The following is a 16367-nucleotide window of genomic DNA, read 5'->3' as shown; positions in this document are numbered from 1 at the left end:
AATGCACGTGTGAAAATGGCGGCGACGCGCGGCTCCTTATATAGAATCCGAGTCTCGCGAGAATCCGACAGCGTCATGATGACGTTCGGGCGCGCTCGGGTTAACCGAGCAAGGCGGGAGGATCCGAGTCTGCTCGGACCCGTGAAAAAAACCATGAAGTTCGGGCGGGTTCGGATTCAGAGAAACCGAACCCGCTCATCTCTACCTACTATAGGACTCTTTTTGGTGTTGTGCGACCGGTTATATCATTACATATATATATATATATATATATATATATGTAGATAAATTAAAAGAATAAAACATACATAAACAGAAAGAAAATAATAAATAAAATAAAATAAAATTTAAAATAATGATAAGAAATAAAAGAATAAAAAACAAATGATGCCACATGTTATATCACACGATATGGCCCCTTATTCATAGTATGCCACACAGCAGTAATGCCCTCTATAGCACATTATACCCTTATGCATCTTACATTACACAGTAGCAATGCCTGCAGGCACTCTGCAGTGCAGGGGCGGATGTAGACTTTTGTTCTACTGGGGGAAGTTTAACAATTAACCGTGACTGCTCTCCTTTCAAGTCCCAACTCACCCCCTTGCACCCACTTGATGACAGTGTGATCGGCACAGAAAGGAGGTGTGTGTATAGAGTGGGAATAAAACTTGGGGCAAGTGTAGTGAGCCCACAAGGGGCTTCGTTGCACTCGCCGCCCTGCCGGCATCCTGGTGGCTGGGATCCCGTACCCAATGCATATATATATATATATATATATATATATATATATATATATATATATCCTGCATACAGAATGTACTAGTAATCCATGTAGCAATTTTTCTTATACATAGAATATACCATTGTGCAGGTAGAAACATGAAGAATCAGGCATGGTTGTGCTATACATTACAGTCTAAACAGAAATACAGTATGTTCTGATTAGTTAGAAGTAGTCAGTCCTGTAAGCTATGGAGATGGTAGCTTTATTGTGAGACAAAAGTGAATTAAAAATACTCCCACAGCACTGAGCCATCTAATTTTTTAAGCACAGATCTCTCCATGTGTACCCCCCTTAAGGGAAGTTTTATCCATTCTTCCTGCATTACGTAGGAGCACCATTTGTTGACATTTGTTACATTATTTTTTCCCCAGCATTATTGTCTATAATCATAAAACTACCACCCAATCTATTGTGGCCAATCCCCTTAATGTAAACTTCATTATGCTTTGGCTGGAGACTTATACTTAAACGTATATATCACATTTGAACAATCTCTACCATGGGGTGCCTCAGAACACTTGCAGGGGTGCCTTGGATTGGTGGTCCAGGACCAATTAAAATTATTTATGGTCAATGTAATAGGCAAAACCAGTGCTGGTGGCTGCCAATCATAAAAAAAGCAGACAAATAGATGCAAATCTTGTCCCTCACCACATAACTGAACCTAAGGACATATAAACACAATTAATTTATTTTAATATTTCTTTCTAAATATCTCAATAATAAACTTTTGGCCTAGGGGTGCCGTGGAAGAAATGTTGATACTCTAGGGCGCTGTGATTCAAAAAAGTTTTGGAACCACTGCTGTAATGTATCTCACGTCTTCTCTTGATGTTTCACAACAAAATATGTTTTGTTAAATGACAAGAGACAAATTATAAGTTACAGTACATTTATTTTTTCAGTGCATTATAAAAAATAAGTCCAACATACGTGTGGATTGCATATGGGTGTCCCCATCAAACACATGAGAAAAAAACATGAAACACCCCACAGTGTTTTTATATAAACACTACTGTAATTCAAGCAAATACAGCAAATAGGAAACAAGGAAAACATAACAGATAAAGATTAAAATGAACTGTGCACACCAGTTTCTGTTCAACTTACCAGATTTTTTTATTGGATATCTACATAGATTTACCAAAGCTTCTAAACAGAGCCGGCCATAGGCATAGGCAAACTAGGCAATTGCCTAGGGCATTTGATATGCCTAGGGGCATCAGCAGCTTCTGCTGATAAAAATGATATGCGGCATCCCTATATTCTGTGTGTAGCATTTCATATGCAGATACAGCTACAGTCTCACACAGTATATAGGCATGCTGCATATCACTTTAATCAGCAGAAGCTGCTTGTGCATCCTAGCCACATAGCAATGCAAATAAGATGCATTTTCATAAAAAAAATATGCCCAACGTTAGCACTGAGGCAAGATTTATGAGGACACATCTGTATCCAAGCAGTGGCAGAGGTCACAGTGTTAGTGGCAGTGTGAGTGCTCTGTGCATGTGAGTGGGTTGGTTGTGCAGTAGTGTTCGGAATATGTATAAGGGGCATTATGTTTGTCATGTAAAAATGCATTAATAATGTGCAACATATGTGTAAGGGGCACTATGTGTTGTCATTATGTGTATAAGGGCATTAATAATGTGCGGCATATGTGTAACAGGTACTACTGTATGTGTGTCATTATGTGTATAGGGGCACTAATAATGTGCAGCAAATGTGTAGGGGGCACTATGTGTGTCATTATGTGTATAAGGGCATTAATAATGTGCAGCATATGTGTAAGGGACATTATGTGTAAAAGGGCATTAATAAAGGTTGTCATAATGTGTAAGGCGCATTATGTTTATAAGGACATTAATAATGTGTCTCATATGTGTAAGGAGCATTACTGTGTGGCATTATGTGTATAAGGTGCTATACTATGTGGTGTTGCATATAGAAAGGGCACTACTGTGTCATCTAATGTGAATAAAGAGCAATATGGTGTGATGTAATGTGAATAAGAGGCTCTACTGTGAGGAGTAACGTAAAGTGATACTACTGTGGGATGTAATATGAATTATGGACACTATCGCATGATCAAATGTGAATAAAGTTGCAGTACTGTGTGGCGTAATTGGAATTGGGGTTTCTATTGTGTGTCCATGCCCCTTCCCAGCAAAAACACACCCCTTTTTGGGCTGTGCGCCAAATGTGCGAACTGTTCCTATTTAAAATATAGGGGGTACAAACACCTGGGAAAGAGGTGCAAGGTCAGAGGCGGAACCAGCCGTGGTGCTAGGGGGCACCAGCCAAAATCTTGCCTAGGGCATCATATTGGTTAGGGCCGGCTCTGCTTCTAAACCAGACAAGTGGAGGTGTTGCCCATACTGTAGCAGCCAGTCGGATTCTGTTTATCATTTTCTAGTATGAAATAGAGAAATGATAGCTAGAATCTGATTGGTTGCTATGAACAACACCTCCACTTTCATGTTGAGAAGCTTTAGTAAATCTACTTTTAATGACAATAACTATGCATCAATGCACAATTACTATTCCATATTGATCAACAAATACAGTACTTATTTCCATTTTCAAAGACCATGACTGCTTTCTGGTTTACAGGAGCCAAATAAAATGTCTCCATTTCAGGAAGCGGTTGCATTCATCTGAAGCTCTTTAGGAAAATGGCACAAAAACAATCATACTGCATAGAAAGCAGAGACAAGTTTTATGTAATGTATGACTTAAAGGAGAAGGATCCCTCATTTGACTATGATAGCTTAATGTACTGTAATCAAGTGTACACATAAAATGATGATAAGCAGTGACTACCTGCTATTTGAGTGTGCGTGCGTGCGTGCGTGCGTGCGTGCGTGCATACACACACTATGTACTACTGGATGATGTTAAAATATTGACAGCATTCAGTAGAACACATGCATTCTACCAGTACACTAGGGTTACCAAATATAAAGAAACATGGGTTAAAGGTCTTGTCAAGTTACCCATTAAATCTCAATTGAAAAATTCTGATGCTTTTGCAAAAAGAATAAAACAATATAATAAAATGCTGTGCTGTCAATCTCGCATGAACGCCTTGAAAATCAAAACTGCATATAACTCATTTTCAGGGTAATAATTGCTAGTTATATAGTTATACAGTACATAAAACTTTGCAGCAAATATAGAGTTGCCTTTGGTAAGAAAACTGGCATTACAGTAGACTAATATATCTGTTATCAGATAGAACGATAGACTGTAACTAGAAAATGTAATAAATGGTACAGACAATAAGAATGTAAGTATGTAACCTATAGTGACCACAGGAACATAAACATGATGAATGCAAAATAGCGAGTTAACAATACAATACTATTTGTCCCAGGACAAATGTGCCTTCTTTATATAATGCAATATTTCATGAAAAGCAATTACATAAAACTAGTACAAAAATATGATTATTACTATTACTATTATTATTACAAATCATTTGCTCAGAGATATCACACACACAATATGATGTCATCATTGTTTGACTTTCCCATGTTTAGGACCTTTGTAAATGAAGGTCTTATTATTTTAGTGTAGTGTAGCATAACTTGATAATGGAAGAGTTAAGCATTTAATGAGAACACATCATTAAAATTCTGTATTAAGAATCTTCAGTTCATCTCCCTATGATGTAGTTCTTATGAACAGATTTAGCACTAATATTTCCACAAACAAATGTGGACAAATATAGATTAGTTACACTCTGAAATACATTTTCTACATTTTTTGATTGTATGTCCATATGTTCTTTTACATCAATACTTATTTAACCACCATAGGTAGCTAAACATACACCATGTTTTTTGGCATTCATATTCCATTAAATATTACAATTATGGACAGTTCCTATTAGCTATGAAACAGTTTCGTGAGATCAAAATGGCTGGATATCATGATTAATGACAGATGGTCATTATTGTGGTATCCAATTAGAGGCCATTTTGATCGGCCGAGATTGGACCCAGCAGTAAAGTACCACTGCCAATAAGATGCCCCCTATGTAAGAGACACAAAAAAAATCTGCATTGCAAGATTCTGATTGAAAATATTGTTCATAAATATCATCCTGTTTGGGGAATGGAGAAAGTCCACTACTTAGTATGGAAGGATTGACGTGATTTCCTTTCTGTCTTTATTGAATATAGCAATTTTATCAGAGTTAGATACATTTACTATAAAATGGAAGTGTGTCATTCTGCCTATACATAAAAGACAGATGACAGATCTTGCTGTTTATCATGTGTTATTGGCAGACGTTTATAACAACTGGTGCTGCTATTTTCCAGTACAGTAGAGAAACTTAAACAACCAATTAGTTACTTTTTCACCAATTAATATGTTTTTCAGCACCTTCTTTGCCATTACCTGTGCATCAGCTTTATAAATGCCTCATATTATAGATGACATGGGGACTTTTTTTTTATTATGCTGTGATAACCTTTTTTTCTTCTAATTTCTACACTAAAATGGGGTCATCACTGCTTTGTCTGATTTATCATGAGGGTTTCTGCAGAGAAATTTATCATTTCTCTTGCGGCCCCTTATTTTCCTTGAAATATATCATTTTAGTAGTCTGGCATGGGGAAGCTCATCTTTTTAAATCATAACACCATGCCAGGATGAATAATGAATACGCAAAAGTGGAAGAACATTAGTAATTGGACAGTTTCTGAGCATTCACGCCAACATGAGCTCCAGACATTACACTCCAGTTACCACTTGTTCCCTTTGCTCAAATCATATTTACTGTAGCTAAAAGGATAAGGGGGAGATGTATCAAAGCTCATAAAGAGATAAAGTGGAGAGTGATAAAGTTTTTCCTATAGATTGTAAGCTTGCAAGCAGGGCCTTCCTACCTATATGTCTATCTGTGTCTTTGCCCAGTTTTGTTTTATAACTGTTGTTCTCATTGTAAGGTGCAACAGAATATGCTGCGCTATATAAGAAACTGCTAATAATAATAATAATAATAATAATAATAATAATAATAATAAAGTACTAACCAATCAGCTCCACATTCATTTTACAGGCTGTGTTTGAACATAGACAGTTAAGAGATGATTGGTTGGTACGTTGGAGTCTAAGGGGTCTATTTACTAAGCCTAGGAGAGAAATAAAGTGAAGAGAAATAAAGTACCAGCCAACCAGCTCCTAACTGACATGTTTCAAACACAGCCTGTAACATGGCAGTTAGAAGCTGATTGGCTGGAACTTTATCTCCATCCACTTTATCTCTCTGCAAGGCTTAGTACATAGACCCCTTTATCTCTCTCTACTTTTTCTCTCTCCAAGCTTTGACAAATCTGCCCATAAGAACCAAAGACTTTTGCAAGTAGACTTACAAGCAATTACAAATTTGCAAGGGGTCTATGGGGTAGATCTCACGGAGGGTCTAGTTTAATAAATTCTTGCATTACAAGTTTCTGTATTATTGTGATTCAGGAAGATTATAAACAGACCCCATGATAACAATATAACTTTTGTTGTTTTATTTTATTTTACAAGAAAATCACATGATTGATGAACTTATTATTATTATTATTATTATTATTATTATATGACTCTTTGACAATTTCAATAGTAAAAACAAGAAAGGTTTTAAATTTAATGGTAACATTGTAATGCACTGTGATGAAAATAATACAGTCCGATTTCTAGAAAAGGATTTATTCTGAACATGCAAAAATATTTTGAATTCATGATCTGATGTTTTAAATTATTATTATTAAAACAGAAATAGCTGCTGCATATTTTTGCAAACTAAATTTCTCTTCAGAGGATATATCTAATTGAAACAAATTAACTCCAACTCATGTCATTAAAAAAAAATGAAACCTCTTCATTCTGCGTGATGGGCTTGCATATTCCAAAGGAACCAAGACCATGATATTTAAATGTATTTGTGCAAACAAGATACAGCAGTACATTTCAGATCATGTACACATCTAACACTGAAATTAAAAATAAGCAGAGACAGAACTAGTGGTGGTGCAGCTGGTGCATTGCACTAGGACTGGCTGCGCAGGCAGCAATATCAGTGTCTGTATTTATTGATTAGTCTTACAATCTGTCCAGACAGTCTAATGTCGTATTATTTATACGTTTTGTACATTATTTCAATAAAACCTACAGAAACTACAGGGTGCTTTACAAAATCGAGTTAACTGTAAAAATAGATTTGACCGTCAAGGCCACTCATTGTACTGTATTTCCATAAAAATAAACACACAAAAATACATATTTAAAAGGGATTTCCACTTACAGACTATTTTAACTAATTGGCTTGTACATGTCCTTAAACGACCTTTGTAAATACATTGCTTAATAATCCCTGCTTTGTTCTATGTAAACAAAGGCCATTAAATTATCCAGGCATTTTTATTTATTTTTTGTGTTTGGATTTAATGCATATAGCTGAATAGTGTTGTATAGAAACAAAATAAAACATAAAAGCAACTGAAACATAAAACGCCAAAAACTCCTGGAAGGCAAAGTTATTAATTTAGGAACTGTTACAGGATGGCATATATAATGTGTTAAGTGATGAAAAATCCCTTTAATAAAGGCTCAGCCACTTAGTGGTCCACTGCTGGACATTAGTAAGTGAACCGCTGCTCAATAACAAAAATATAGTCCATGTTATATAACAAATAGTGTATTTCTTAAAGTCAGAGCTTTATATCAAATAATAATTGATTATACATTGACGGTAGTTGTTATACTATCAATTATGGATAGAGACTGAACCATCTGCATAATTATTTAGCAAGTGCATTATTAACGGCTGTTCTACTGTATAAATTATCAGACAAGTTTTATTACCTCTTATGCACTGTATACTGTACATAAAATGATATTGAGGTTTAAAATATGTACTTTGTACTTAAGAGAAAAAGTATGGAATGAGAAAAACTGGATTTACATGTATGATGGCAGATAAACTTAGTAGCAATGATCATAGTGAATTAAATATATATTTAAAAGGAAAAAGCTTTGTCTTCTATAAAAATTGTTAAACTGGTCAATATTTTGAACTGCCATTTTCATACAATTCCCTGGACTTCTGGGAGAGTAAGCCACTATCCCTTTCTTGTGATGGGAGCAAGACCAGAGCCGTATCAACCCATAGCTGGGCCCTACTTTCAGGTACTTTGGGCCCCCTGCGTCACTTCAATCTTTCACCCCACTGCAGCTGACGTTTGGGAAGCAGAGTTTTCAGTATTCACACAGACACCAATACCCAGTTGAAATTAAGTCTGCTGACCTGTTTTCTCACAGTGCAATTGTTCGTGCTTTTCTTTTCTCTTGTGAAAAAGTGCTCAAGCGCTATTGGTCCGTTATCTGTCTCCCCTCATTGTCTGAAAACAAACCTTAGCTGGCTACGAGTGTGCCTTGCTACGGCACAGAATATATTGTGCCTTCAACCACTGGAGCAATAGGGTGCAGGTAAGAGCACCTCTTCAAAAAAATTGACAGGCCATAATCCCTGTTGGGCCCCTAGTCCTCAGCCTAGTCAGGTTTATGAATAATACGGACCTGAGAAAGGCATGACGCAGTTTGTGTGGTCATGACCCAACCCACAGCTGCATGAGGATGTGAATCGCAGCAGATGGCACAACAATGATGCAAAGCATGATACAATGCCGATAGCACTTGCCCCGCAGGGGTGTTCCAAAGAGTAGACAAATATAATATATATCATGGCATAAATAGGCAATGTTTCACATTTAAATGATGCTTCACTGAAGAAATCTTTTTTTTTTCCAGAAATGCTACAGTACAGATTTTCATCTGTTCTAAAGACTAAATTCAACCACTGACAAACAATGGGTCAGTGAAAATTTAGAGGGAGATGTACTAAGCAGTGAAAAGAGTTGAAAAGTGCGCCAGAGGAGAAGTTGTCATGGCAACCAATCGGCATTTAAGTAGCATTTATAATTTGCATACTATAAAATTATACAAAGCAGCTGGTTACCATATGCAACTTCTCTACTGGTGCACTATAAGTAAATCTCCCCCTTATTAGGATATCCCCCACATATACAGTAATTTCTATACAACTAATATCACTGTAATTAATGTGTGAATTGCCATGGGAGTTATTTATTAGCAAAGTGCAATTGTTCCATAGCCTACAATAACCATTCTACAATTAGCTGTCATATGTCTAGCACAGGTCAGACACATAAGCAAGTATTAGATTGATTGATATGGGAACTGTGCAATTTTACTTCTTTTGAGTATACATTAGGTAATGATTTTTAAGTTGGCTTTAATTAAATGTTATTTCAAAACAGTTTCTAAAGCAAAGAATTATATATTTTTTAAATGTTAATACTTTTCTTTCCAGTTGAGTATATATATATATATATATATATATATATATATATATAAATGTTTTTTTCCACCCTAAAGGAAGAATGCACTTACTATTTGTAAAAAGCATGTAAAGTGTTTTTTCTTTAGGTAGAGGGACCATATTATCCTGTTTACCTGGGACGCTCATGGATTACACAGGTTCTGTGGCTGGCTGACTTCAAGCCTACATTTCAGCTGGTTTTAATCAGCCACAGAACCTGTGTAATCCATGAGTGTCCCAGGTAAAAGGGATAATATGATCATCATACTTTAGGTTAATTGTTCTCTTGTATTTAGACAAGAAAGCAGCATGATGCCTGATGATTTCCGGCTACGATGGTACATACAGTTTTAAGATTACTGCTATTGGGACAGAAATGTTATGCTCGGTCCATGTTCCAATTGGACACTGGTCCCGTCAATCATTGCCAGTCACTGGCCAACTTAAATCTATAGATATAAAGATAATCAAATAAAATATTTTTTTTTCTAGCAAACTGCTTTGTTTTGGTTTTTTTTTAAACAAGATTGAGATATTTTTTAGACAAAGTTTTCATATTTACATAGCAAGCTAGAGCTCAAGTGACTTCATGGGGTCCAGACCTCCTATGTTTACTTAGTAAAAAATATTCATTGTTGATAAGAGATGACTTTGAAAAATGGGTTTCTAGTGTTCTGATTACATAAGATTTAAGCACATTTATCCACTAATGATTTGTAGTCCAGAGACGAACCCCCTGCAATAAGGGAATTAGACATACTGTAAATTATTTTGCATATGCAAGTGTATAAAATGTTTCCAAATTAGTTCTGTAACACATAAAGATGAGAAATTTATATTTTATCAGTGATTTGTTAAAGAGATTGCATCTGGAACCATTCATGGTCCATACTGTTCTAATTTTGATGACATGTGGCATAAATAAAAAATAATATATATATGCATTATAAGGTCACTTGTCATGTGACTTGGGACTTTGGGTCTTCAAACAAACATATTATCTTACACAAATTATAACCATGACATTCATATATATTACACAACAAAGCTGGTGGGCAATCATACATTTGACTCATCCTGTAAAAATCTGCCCAAATAATGTTACAAATAACATTTTTAAGAAGACTTGATTTGCAAATGGTACATTGATTCAAACGATAATTAAGAAACTTGAAGTAAATGAAAGTATCTGGTTCCCATTACAATTTCTTGCTCTGATATGCCGTTAAATTGTTAAAGCTCTTGCAATTCATCTTTCTGCTGTAAAGAAAAAGTTTGGTTTTAATCTGTGGGCTGGAGATTTCACAAGAATGCAATAAGGTCCATGTGATCAGTTCTGACTTAATTCACTGTCATCCAGCAGTGATGAGAAGATATCATACGTCTGATATTTCTTTTGTAGCCCCCGCTTCTGTCTAAAGTTTTTAGTGGTAATAGTGCCCAAAATGTCCTGGCCAGACCCTGGCTCCACAATTGTATCTGGAAGACGAGGAAAGGCACAAGATAGGTTAAAGCAACATAGAGTATGTTGCTTTGAAAGATTTAAATATCTTTAAGTAGGTACACTGATTGTCAAAATAAAATACATTAAAGTGCACCAACCCAGAACAGTCAGGCAAACTGAAAGATGAGAGTTAAACACATGAAATGTAAATTCATTTAAAAGAGTTTAATGCAGACAGAATTGTAGGCGTTCCATTAGCATACAGTGCAAGTTGTTCCATTTCTACCTCTAGTGGTGACTTAGGAGTATATTTACTAAAAGTCGATTTTGGTCGATGTTTGGACGATTTTGTGTTTAAGGGTCTAAATCACACATTTACCAACAGATGATTTTTGACATCGTTTACAAAAAAATTTAAAAAATCATCTGTTAGTAAATGTGGAATTTAGACTAGGAAATAACAAAATTGACCAAACATCGACCAAACAATCGACCAAAAAAAAAATCTATCAACATCGACCAAAATCTACTTTTAGTAAATATAACCCTTGATCTAAATGCAAATAGTGGGCAGATTATGCAAACTATGATCAAATTAACGGAACTAGAAATGACTTACTTTAACTTTAACAAATGTGCAGTGACTTTATTCCTTGCTACCGCAATTTAACACAATATATATACAGGTACATAATGGGAGGTATAACTTTGATTTCAAAATATTCTGCACACTCAGGGCCTAATTTAACAATACTGTAGGCTGGAATTATGTGGCTTGAAACTAAGCATAAAGTGATGGTCTTATGTGTGTAATTTTAAAATAAACGCAGCTCAAAATACACTGTATAGATGTGCTCAGCATATTCTGATGTTAATAATGTAAAACTAACGCCATCATCATCATCATCATCATCAATTTATACTGTAGTCATCATACTCAACTTGATAACAAATGCCATTTAAAATAAAAAATAAATAAATAAAAAAATGTAATCCAGCAGTAAACTGTTGTTCATAAACTTTATGGCACCTGAGATCCCCAATATATGGGCATATTCAATGAGCCATGGGGTTACAGGCGCAGCGCAAGGAAACTGTGCCTTGTTTTATTGAGTATGCGTGGTTAAATAAAGTGGAGGTTTGCTGCCCGCAGTTGTACTTACGTACATTTGGAAATGAGGCCATTAATATGACGAGTGGGCGGGTCACATGGCAGTGATAGAAATGGCTAAAGGTCAACAGAGCTGCCTGTAACCTTACATAAAATAGATGGCGGAAATGCTGTCTAGTCTGTATCTAGGGAGGCAGAATTACAGAAATAGTCGGCTGCCTTCTGCTTCATCATCTTTATGTCTAATATGCCAAACAGCAGAAAATAGTTAAGATTTATTTTGACCACTTGTCTGGCGTCACTGCACTCTGCATACATGGGAGGGAGTACCACACACCAACCGGGGGAGGGCGATAACATTTTTAAAAGGATCTATAGGGATCTGGTGTTGGGACGGGAGAGGGGTGGTTAATGTTACATAGACATCTATGGCCTGCATGACATAACACAGGATGGTTCTTTAACCCCGCTATTAAAAGTTTTAAGCAGTTTTTTACTAGAACAGTTTTAAATCTCTATGTCTGTCTGTGTTTACCCGGTTTTGTTCTATTACTGTTGTTCTAATTGTAAAGCACAAGCGAATATGCTGCGCTATATAAGAAACTGTTAATACACAATTAAATTAAATATGTTTCTAAATGGATGTTTTTAGCCAAATTATGTTATGATAATTTCTAAAGCAGTTTTGGGGGAAAAATTTGTCAGTTAAGTGGTTAATGTATTAAAAAAAAAATTGTAACGGCACAACACGTGTTGGAAGTTTTGCTGCAATAGAAGACATAGGACAGTCGCCCTGCTGGGAATGGGCATGGGCGTAGGGAGGGTGGAACAAGTGGAGCTCGAGCTCCAGGCGCTGTTGGGGACTGAAGGCGCCGGCTCACTGCACAGCTGAGAGCCGGGATCTTGGGCAGGGGTAGGAGGAAATTACTAGAAGAGAGGGAAGGGGTGGCCACCACACTGCCTGCATGTTGCAGATCACTGATTGCACAGTGCAGAGAGTCCAGTGCAGTGCAGTGTGGTGTGTTGTTAGGGAAGTGGGGAGGTTTGAAGGCTTGTCAGAAGAACTTTCCTGGTAGTCAGGGATCTGCATTCAGTGATCTGGAACATGCAGGCAGTGTGGTGGCCACCCCTGCCCTTTCCTCAGTCCTTTCCTTCTACCCACGGAGGTCCAGCCTTTCAATCACATAGAAGCTCCGCCCCTCCAGGCTGGAACAAGGAGCTGCTCTGCTGCTGGCCTCTTGGTGAGAATTACTGTGTGTATACTGTGTGTTTATGTGGATATGTCTGTGTTTGTGTGTAAATGTGTGTGTGTATGTCTGTGTGCTAATGTGTATACATGTATATGTGTGCTTGTGTATATATATATATATATATATATATCTTTGTATACAGTATGTGTGAGTATATGTGTGTGTTTATGTATGTCTGTGTGTATATGTGTATGTCTGTGTATATTTGTGTGTGTGTGTATATATATCTGTGTATACTGTATTTGTGTGTTTATGTATGGCTGTGCCTAAATGTGTGTGAATGTATGTATGTATGTATGTATGTACGTACGTACGTACGTACAGTATGTATGTGTGTGTGGTGGTAGGTGGGGGCGCCGTGACATGACCCTGCTCCGGGTGTCATGTTTCCACGCTACGCCTCTGGGAATGGGGACCCACTTCTAGCAAGGCATGCTGGTAGGAGCTGGGGACTAGGATACTAATCTTTTTCTAGTATCATATCATCTTTGAGAGCAAACAGTCTGCAGATTAAATCAATCTGCAAATTAAATTCTAGGGTAAAAATAGATTATGTCTATCTGATGTTATAAATACATAAAGTATACACATGCATATAATGTGTTTCATACTCACCATGTATTCCTATCATGTGCTCCAAAATTAATACTCTCTCTGCTAATATTTTCAGAGCTTCTTTGAGCTGCTGGACGGAATCTCCCTGTAAGAGGAATTCCCGTGTTAGTACATCAGGTTATGGAGGGAAAGTGTGCAAAAGAAGAGGAACACAGGGCAGACACTTCACAATCATTTTAAGAGATTTTCCAGCAGCCAGATGTGAGGAGCTCTTCCGTTGTGATGTAGTGCTCCTAAGATGTTTATCTGAATCACTAACAGGTAACTCCCATAATAGCATAGTACTGATGATAATGATGATAATGATATAAAAATATCAGCAAGACACAGACATCATGTTTGTTCTTCTCTTCTATCATTCTTGCTTATATCACACACTCACTCAGGCTTAGCCCCACTCACTCACACTCTGCTTTTCTATTCTCTGTGTAAATGGCCGTACAGCCATGGCCAAAAGTTTTGAGAAAGATACAAGTATTAGTTTTCACAAAGTTTGCTGCTTCAATTTTTTTAGACTTTTTGTCAGATGTTACTATGGTATACTGAAGTAAAATTACAAGCATTCCATAAGTGTCAAAGGCTTTTATTGACAATTACAGTACGTTTACGCAAAGAGTCAATCTTTGCAGTGTTGACCTTCTTTTTCAAGACCTCTGCAATGCGCCCTAGCATGGTGTCAGTCAACTTATGTGCCACATTCTGACTGATGGCCACCCATTCTTGATAATCAGTTCTTGGGGTTTGTCAGAATTTGTGGGTTTTTGTTTGTCCATCTGCCTCTTGAGGATTGACCACAAGCTCTTAATGGGATTAAGGTCTGGGGAGTTTCCTGGCCATGGATTCAAAATTTCAATGTTTTGTTCCCCCAAGCCACTTAGTTATCACTTTTGCCTTATGGCAAGGTGCTCCATCATGCTGGAAAAGGCATTGTTTATCACCAAACTGTTCTCGGATGGTTGGGAGAAGTTGCTTTTGGAGGATGTTTTGGTACCATTCTTTATTCATGTCTGTGTTCTTAGGCAAAATTGTAAGTGAGCCAACTCCCTTGGCTGAGAAGCAACCCCACACATGAATAGTCTCAGGAAGCTTTACTGTTGGCATGACACAGCACTGATGGTAGCGCTCACCTTTCCTTCTCTGGACAGCAAAGAAGCCACTTTTCTCCAGGAAAAACATCAGGGACAGACTGATATTCTGCAAAAGGTACAAGGATTGGACTGCTGAGGACTGGGGTAAAGTCATTTTCTCTGATGAATCCCTTTTCAGATTGTTTGGGGCATCTGGAAAAACACTTGTCCGGAGAAGGAAAGGTGAGCACTACTATCAGTTCTGTCTCAAAACTTTTGGCCACGGCTGTACATGCGGATCTCTGCACATTCCCAGTGGACAGTACAAAGAAATTAAAATGTAATAAGGCCCTAAGAAATTATAATATGCAGATTAATTATGAACACATTCTATTGTGTGTCTTTGCATGTAAATAAATCAATTCAAAGTAATTCAGTTTAAACATATTATTTTAGTTTGGTATGGTATAGAACAGGGCTGGCCAAACCGGTCCTCGAGATCTACCAACAGTTCGCATTTTCCAGACCACCTAAATGGTGCACAGGTGTAGTCATTACTAATTAAGATGTGATGCATTAATTCCAAACTGACAATTCTACAGATCTCCAGGAGACCTGGAAAACATGAACTGTTGGTAGAGCTCGAGGACTGGTTTGGCCAGCCCTGGTATAGAAGATCTACAATGTCTAGGTCGACAGTCATTAGGTCAACCCCATATGGTTGACATGTATTAGGTCGACACTGAGAAAAGGTCGACATAGGTTAATGTTGACAGGTACAAAAGTTTGACACATGAAAAGGTCGAAACAGGAATTGGTCGACACAAAAAGGGTGACAAAACATTTTTTATTTGTTTAATGTCGTTTTCACTGTCAGAGCACAAGGAACACCAATTAGTGTACCACATCCCCTTGCATGGCTCGTTTCGCTCACCATGCTGCGGGCAAGGTGCCTGGTTCCACTGCGCTTTCCACAGGTTACTATTCCCAATCGTACTCCACGTGGATGATAAAGTATGACAAAGTATGATAGATGTAAAAATAAAACCTAAAAAGTTGTGACGACCCTAGGTGTGTTGACCATTTGAACCTGTTGACCTTTTGTACCCATCAACCTTTTCCAGCATCAACCTTTTGTCAGTGTTGACCTAATACATGTCGACCTTTTGTCAGTGTCGACTTAATGCATGTTGACCATACGGGGTCAACCTAATGACTGTCGACCTAGACATTGTCTGTCTATACATTGGAACCCATTCTAGTTAACCCATATGAACTGAGGGATGCAGTAGGAAATGCCGGGGCTGGGGATCCCGCCGGTCAGAAGACCTACGCCGGGATCCTGAAGCTTGGCAAGCCGATAGGGGTGATTTGAGGCTTTTCTCCCCTCTCCCCTACTCCTACCTTCCCGCAGCTTAACCCTAACCTACCCCTACAGTGCCTAACCCTGCCTAAACTTCACCCCCATCCCTGCAGTCTAAACCTACCCCCCCCCCACCAGCAGCCGAACCCAAACCTCCCCATGGGTCAGCTAAACTCCCCCCCCCCCCCCCGCCCTAAACCTAATAGTGGTGGTATACTTACATATGTCGGGATGCCAACAGTCAGGATTCCGACATCGGTGTCCCGACCTTTTCTGGACTGTTGTGATTCCAGCATCAGGATTCCGACAGCCGGTAAATTAAC

The 16367-nt window shown here is 37.7% G+C and overlaps 1 protein-coding gene across 1 annotated transcript in view; it reads right to left on the bottom strand.

Moving 5' to 3' along the window:
• Nucleotides 1-9425: 9425 nt before the first annotated feature.
• Nucleotides 9426-16367, bottom strand: part of COL26A1 (collagen type XXVI alpha 1 chain) — a 783134-nt gene continuing 776192 nt past the window's right edge. Inside the window, exons 14-15 of the mRNA XM_063956052.1 lie at nucleotides 13615-13699; nucleotides 9426-10673 (exon numbers count right to left, since the gene is read on the bottom strand). Coding sequence (XP_063812122.1) covers nucleotides 10525-10673; nucleotides 13615-13699 — 234 coding nt within the window. The 3' untranslated portion in view covers nucleotides 9426-10524. The remainder of the gene's footprint in view (nucleotides 10674-13614; nucleotides 13700-16367) is intronic.

The sequence above is a fragment of the Pseudophryne corroboree genome, chromosome 2 (genome assembly GCF_028390025.1).
Source record: "Pseudophryne corroboree isolate aPseCor3 chromosome 2, aPseCor3.hap2, whole genome shotgun sequence".
In the NCBI taxonomy this organism is placed as follows: Eukaryota; Metazoa; Chordata; class Amphibia; order Anura; family Myobatrachidae; genus Pseudophryne; species Pseudophryne corroboree.
Note: the sequence above shows the minus strand (reverse complement) of the source record. Positions and strands in the feature narration are given on the sequence as shown.